We start from the raw sequence: 6,000 nt of genomic DNA, 5'->3' as shown, positions 1-6,000 counted from the left end.
CCTATTATATATAGTCTATGCATAATTACACATATAACCTAATAATATATAATTTATACATAGGGTATTCATATACAATTAGAATATATATCTAATTATAATTTATATTTAATTTAGGATATATATTTAGAATATATAGATATAAATGGGATTAAGAATTTTGAATATATAATTAGGATATATACATATATATGTAGAATTAGGTTGAACCATAGGAAGTTGCTTATTGTGACAGATATTTGACTATTTTTGACCTACAAAAATGGTGATTTGATATGGCTGAGCCTCATACTTTAAATGAGCCAAAATAATAATATTTACTGGCGTTCGAAGCTCATTTTGTGCAACTTTTCCCCAGACTCTTCCGTTGTTTCTAGTTCCAGTGTCCCAATTCTTTAATGATTTGAAAAATTGTTCCCTCCTCATACTGTTGAGGAGCTATAACAAAAAAACAAAAACCAATGATTATTTTGCATATGGGAAATCACAGGGCAGTTCCTCCCATTATGTGGGGAGGAAAGGAGGTCACTGAAATCAGACAGTTTCTGCAAGAAGTCAGGCAGGGACTGAGGCACCAGGACTGGAGTCTGGAGGGAGTGTGGGAGCACCCGAGGGCGATCCACCTGCACCCAGATAACTCATAAAAGCTTTGTCTCCTTACAAGCCCTGTGAGGTGGTGAGGCCTGGAAAAGCTGTGTTCAGACACATTGCAGGGCCGAAACCCAAACAGCCTAAAGGGCTGCAGAGGAAGAGATTAGGAAAGCAGGAAAATTCAAGAACATGGAGCTGGCACAGCAGCCATGGGTCCCAGCCCTGTCCTGGCATCATTAGCATGACACACGCCCTCTCCGAGCCCTGCAAGTTCAAGGCCACGAGGCCATGGAGCCATGGTCAAGAGTCTTGGCTGGGAACTGACCTTGGGCTTCCCATGCCTCCTTTCAAACTCCAGAGCAGCAGCACCTGGGAACCTGTCAGAAATGCACGTTGGAGAGAGCCCCAGCCAGACCTGCCGAATCGGAAACCCTGGGGGTGGAACCCCACTACCCCCCCAGGTGAGCCCGATTCAGCCAAAGTGTGAGGAGCCCTGCCTCCTTCCAGTGTCATTGTCGTCACTTCCCCGCAGCCATACAGCCATACAGCCATACCCGGGAACGGAAATCCTCCCTGCACCCTGGGCTCCACACTCCTGCCTCATCCTGAGCCTGACACATCCCTCTATTCCTCTCTGCTTTGCTCTTGTCTGCCTTCCTCTGGGACTGGGGGTGAGACTCCCCAGGCTGATTGACAAGCTGCTCCTCTGGCCCTGCCAGCCCCTGCCTGCCCCCTCTCTCAGCAGTCATCCAGTGGTGTTTGCATTGTTAGCTTCTGTGCCTCCTCCCCGCTCCAGCGTGAACCGCTTCGGTCCCTTTGTTCGAATCCCCCCCCCCCCCCGTGTCCGGTCAAAGGAATTCTTAGCATTTGTTGACCCAAGTAACAAATGACCATTCCTAGGCTGGGAACTTTAAAGAGAGTAATACACTACTACTAGCAATGATATTCTCTCTTCCGCCTACAGTGTCCCAGGGCAGTGCTATTTCCCGAAGCCCTTTGCAAGGCTGAATTGCAAAACTTTTGCTGCTTCTTTATTTTGCTGCTGTGACAGTGAAGCCATTTGCAGGGAGAGCGGCAAAGAATTCGACAACCCATGGGGGGTCCTGAGGAGGGCTTGTGTGCTGATCAGTGTCTTCTCAAGCCTACCCCTCCCTCTGGGTCTGTCCCAGCTCTCCATGTGGGCTGTCATAGTGCAGGATGAGGGCATTTGGACTTTTGACCTTAACATTGGACAAGTTCTACTGTGGTACATGTCACACACCTAGCCTAAGGTGGAGGTGTGATTGGGCATCCTGGCAGATGGTCCACGGAGGTGGCCTGTCATGAGGTTCTACCACCAAATTCTCAAGATTTCTGGAGAATTCATAATTACCCAATACAAGGTCAATAAATAAATATCAATTCTCTTCCTATACACTACCAAAAACAATTGAAACTAAGCAATGCAATTGAAAATAGCATTAGTGATATGCTTAGTGATAAAATTTATTCAATGATGTGCAAGACCTGTGCACTGTAAAACATTGTTATGATAAAACAGACCTGAACACATGAAGAGATTTACTCTGTTCATGGATTAGAAAACTCCATTTCGCCGAGACTGCAGATATTTTGGAGCTTCAACTTGCTTTTACCCTGCCTTATTTCACTCTCTTGCCTTTGTGTCTTCAATATGTAGCTCTGTCTCTGACACAAAGTAGGTGTCCAGTGTTCATTGAATAAATGAATAAGAAATAGGATTACGTGTATGGGGAATAAATGAATAAGTACAGGAAGGGATCACAACTACGTAGGAGTGCTAGAAAAGGCTTCCTTCAAGATGGACTAGGAATTCTATAAGCTGTAATGAAGGAAAGAACATAAGTCATAGAAATCCTCTTATGAGTAAAACTGCATTTGTCTGCTGTAGCTTCTAATCAGTTTGTGCAAGATAGTGACTGTAAATACCTTGGGAATATGGCCTGAGGTCATGTTCTGAAGGACCTTCTAATCTGTGCTAAGGAATTTATATTTCATTCTTCAGTAATCAAGATGGGGGAGGGCACATTGAATATATTTAGTAGGGGAGTTCATTCATTCATGTTTGACAATACTTGCTAAACACCTGCTATGGATCAAGGCTTGTGTTCAGTATTACCATAAAACTGGTAAAGACAGAAGACATCCCTGCTTCAGTTATAAAACTGTATATAGTAGCTAGTGACGAGAACTATCTTTGTTCCACGCAGCGTCCAACTCTTGTGCTTTTTACAACAGCCCAGTTTGATAGTTACTATTAACGTCACTAAATGTGAAGAATTAAAGAAACTATGGAAAGTTCCATTTAAATAAAGACTATGACTAAAAAAAAATTTATTAAGGTGTTATTAAGAAAAACATTGTATCACACATGTAAAACGTAGACTTTAATGGGTTTTGACAAACGTTTACATTTTGGCACACGTAAAAAGACATAAAAGACATAAAAAATTTCCATTATCCCAAGTTTCCCTTGTATCCCTCCCCAATTATTGATTTCTAGCATTATTGATTAGACTTGTCCTTTCCAGTGTTTCTTATGAACAGAACCATGCAATATGTACTCTGGCGTCTTGCTGCTTTGAATCATCATGATTGAATTTCGACTTTCATCCATACTGCCACGTGAGAAAGACATTAATCAAATAACCACCTAATTAAGCCATTAATTACAACAGCATTGAGTTGAACAAAGAATAAGTACAAGTGAAGATAAATCACCTTGTTTGTTGACAATTCAACCAATATCACACACGGTGGGGGGTGCTATATAGGGTTATGATTGAGTTGGTAGAAAATAAATGCTATTAAAGGGTACCTTAAGAGAATCCTATGTCCTATTTTACGTCCCTAATTTTTAAGAAATCGGTCCAGATGACTCTGGAAACTGTTCTTCCATGGCCCTTTACGCTTCCCCCACCTTTACACATTGTGGAGAAAACAGCTCCCTAAGGCGCATGCGCCGCTCCTGCCTAGCGTTGCCAGCAACAGCCGCCGTAGGCATTGCCACACCCCCGCAAACCAAGGGGAGGTGTGCCACCCGGACTCCACTCTGCTTTCGCCTGCCCAATTCCCGGAGCCTTGGCGATCACGTGCGCGCCGCCGCCGCGCAGGCCAGGCCCCGCCTATCACCTACGTACTCCCGCGAGCCCGGCCTCGGCCGCCCCATCTCCCGAGAAACTCCCGAGGGTCGGGCTGCGCCTGCGCAGTGGAGCCGGTGGGCGGGACGGGGGGGAAATGCGGTGGCCGAGAAGTGGGGCGGCCGTACAGGCTGGGAGCCGGCGCGGCGTTGAGGCGGCTCGGTGTAGCCGCGGACCCGGGCTGGGAAGACCCGCTCTCCTCCCTCAGTCACTGAAAATAAACTTTGCTGCTCTTTTGGCGGCGTTCTCGAGTCCGCCTCCGGCCTGTGCGGAGGTCGGCCAGGAGCCTTCGTTCGTCAGGTTTTCCCTCCCTCCCTCCCTCCGCTGGTGCCGGGCCTTGGCGCCATGGACGCCACGGCGCTGGAGCGGGACGCCGTGCAGTTCGCCCGGCTGGCGGTGCAGCGCGACCACGAAGGTCGCTACTCCGAGGCTGTGTTTTACTACAAGGTAGAGCGGGGGAATCGCTGCACTGTTTATGAAGCCAGGGGGCGGGTCCAGGTGCCGCGGCGGCCAGGCCCACTGAGCTTTGCTTTTCCCTCTTCCTGCTCTGTTGCGCTCCTTTGCAGGGGAGAGGCCACCCGGGCTCCTGCCACCGTGGGCGGGTTTGGTCGCGGCTTGGGAGCCACCACTTCTCTGGTTACAGTCTTGGATGGCCAGTGTCCACCGTTGAGCTACGTATGGCAGCAGTAGTTAGGCATGGGTTGTTAAGTAGCCAGCTAATTCTCGCTGTCATTTGGCTCTGATTTATGGCTAGTGGGAAGTGGTCTCTGATAAACACTGAAATAATGCATGTTCGTTGAAGAAAATAAAGTTTTAAAGAAGAATAACACGTCTCTTACCGGAGCATTCATCTTTGTGCTTGTTTACGCGTATGCACGTACACACGTTTAAAAAAAGCGAGTATAGTTGACGTGGAACGTTACATGAGTTTCAGGTGAACAACACAGTGATTCAGCTTCTCTGTACAAGACAAACTTGGATTGTACTGTTTATAGTATTTTAGCCTGTTCTTTGAGCTTTAAAAAAGTCATTAAAGTTGCTTGTTTAATCTTATTAACGACAGATGCGTAGTATTCCATTGTGTGGATGTGCCATAATTTATTTACAGACTAATGGACATTTAGGTTCATTCTGATTTTTCAGCATCATAAGTATTGGTGCGGTTAATCTCCTTATAACTAACGCTTTACACATTTCTTGGCAGTTTATTCCTAAGTTACCGGGGGCGGAATAATTACAGAATACGACCTTCTACAGCCCACTCTCTGCTCTCCGGTCCTGAGGATTTGCAAATACACTCCTCCAGCTCTTAGCCATGGCCTCTGCTTCCTAGTGGAGGTAGCTGTATCCTCGTGATACAGTCATCTTTTTGTTTTTTTTTTTTTTAAAGAAAGAATGTCGGACTTTGATCATACCAGTAGTAGGAATTTTTTTTATATATAAACGTGTTTGCTATCAGTAATGTGTGGTTTGCTTTTCTCAGATTATTATTTTATTGCCTTCATGTAATAATCCGTATTTAGAGACTTTTGGTGTGTTTCAGAATCATTCCTTTTGGACTTTTTTTTTTGAACAATTTCGCGAAGGTGGTATGTGTTTAAAATTAAATGTGTTTTACTTTTGTGAAATAACTGACAGATATTCATAGGTTAAAATAGTGCCATATGAAACAGCTTTGTCTAAAGCAAAAGAAAATACTACACCAGTGCCTCTTATTTTGCTGTAAGATTGCATGCATGAAGAATTTTATATCCTTGAGAAAGTCAGAAAAGTGGTTGTGCTTCTAGGAACTGTTTATGTAAACTTTACCAGATATTTAGCATTTTCTGTCTTCATACTGTTGTGTGAGGGATTCCTTAGTTGTCATTTTCAAATATAGATTAAATGAATAAAAACTGATACCAGCAAGTTTTTAGTTGGCTTTATTTCTTTTAAGCCAGATAATTATTTGAAAATCAGTATTTACATGCAAGATAATTGGAGGTATGAAATATATATTTATACATATATAACATCAGTTTGAGATAAACTATGTTGTATTTAGATAATAGTACATAAAATATTTAATGTTTACATGTAAAATTTTCTTTCTCCTATGAAATGTTTGAGTTACAGAATCTGAGGAAATCATCTTCCTTACCCCCCACAGCCTTTCAATAAATTTTCATATGGATCAAAACCATACTCTTCTTACTGATTTTGTTAAGTTCAGTGAAACAACCCCTGCTCCACTAACTGTATTCAGAAAGTT

At 43.9% G+C, this 6,000-nt stretch overlaps 1 protein-coding gene across 2 annotated transcripts in view; it reads left to right on the top strand.

Moving 5' to 3' along the window:
• Positions 1–3,837: 3,837 nt before the first annotated feature.
• CAPN7 (calpain 7) overlaps positions 3,838–6,000 on the top strand; it is a 42,655-nt gene continuing 40,492 nt past the window's right edge. The window contains exon 1 of one of the 2 annotated variants that reach the window (XM_030329425.2): positions 3,838–4,196. In XM_030329425.2, the coding sequence (XP_030185285.1) occupies positions 4,095–4,196 (102 nt within the window). In that variant the 5' untranslated portion in view covers positions 3,838–4,094. The remainder of the gene's footprint in view (positions 4,197–6,000) is intronic. The other variant, XM_032594668.1, reaches the window with a different exon arrangement.

Source organism: Lynx canadensis, chromosome C2 (genome assembly GCF_007474595.2).
Source record: "Lynx canadensis isolate LIC74 chromosome C2, mLynCan4.pri.v2, whole genome shotgun sequence".
In the NCBI taxonomy this organism is placed as follows: domain Eukaryota; kingdom Metazoa; phylum Chordata; class Mammalia; order Carnivora; family Felidae; genus Lynx; species Lynx canadensis.
This window is presented reverse-complemented; position numbering and strand designations above follow the sequence as displayed.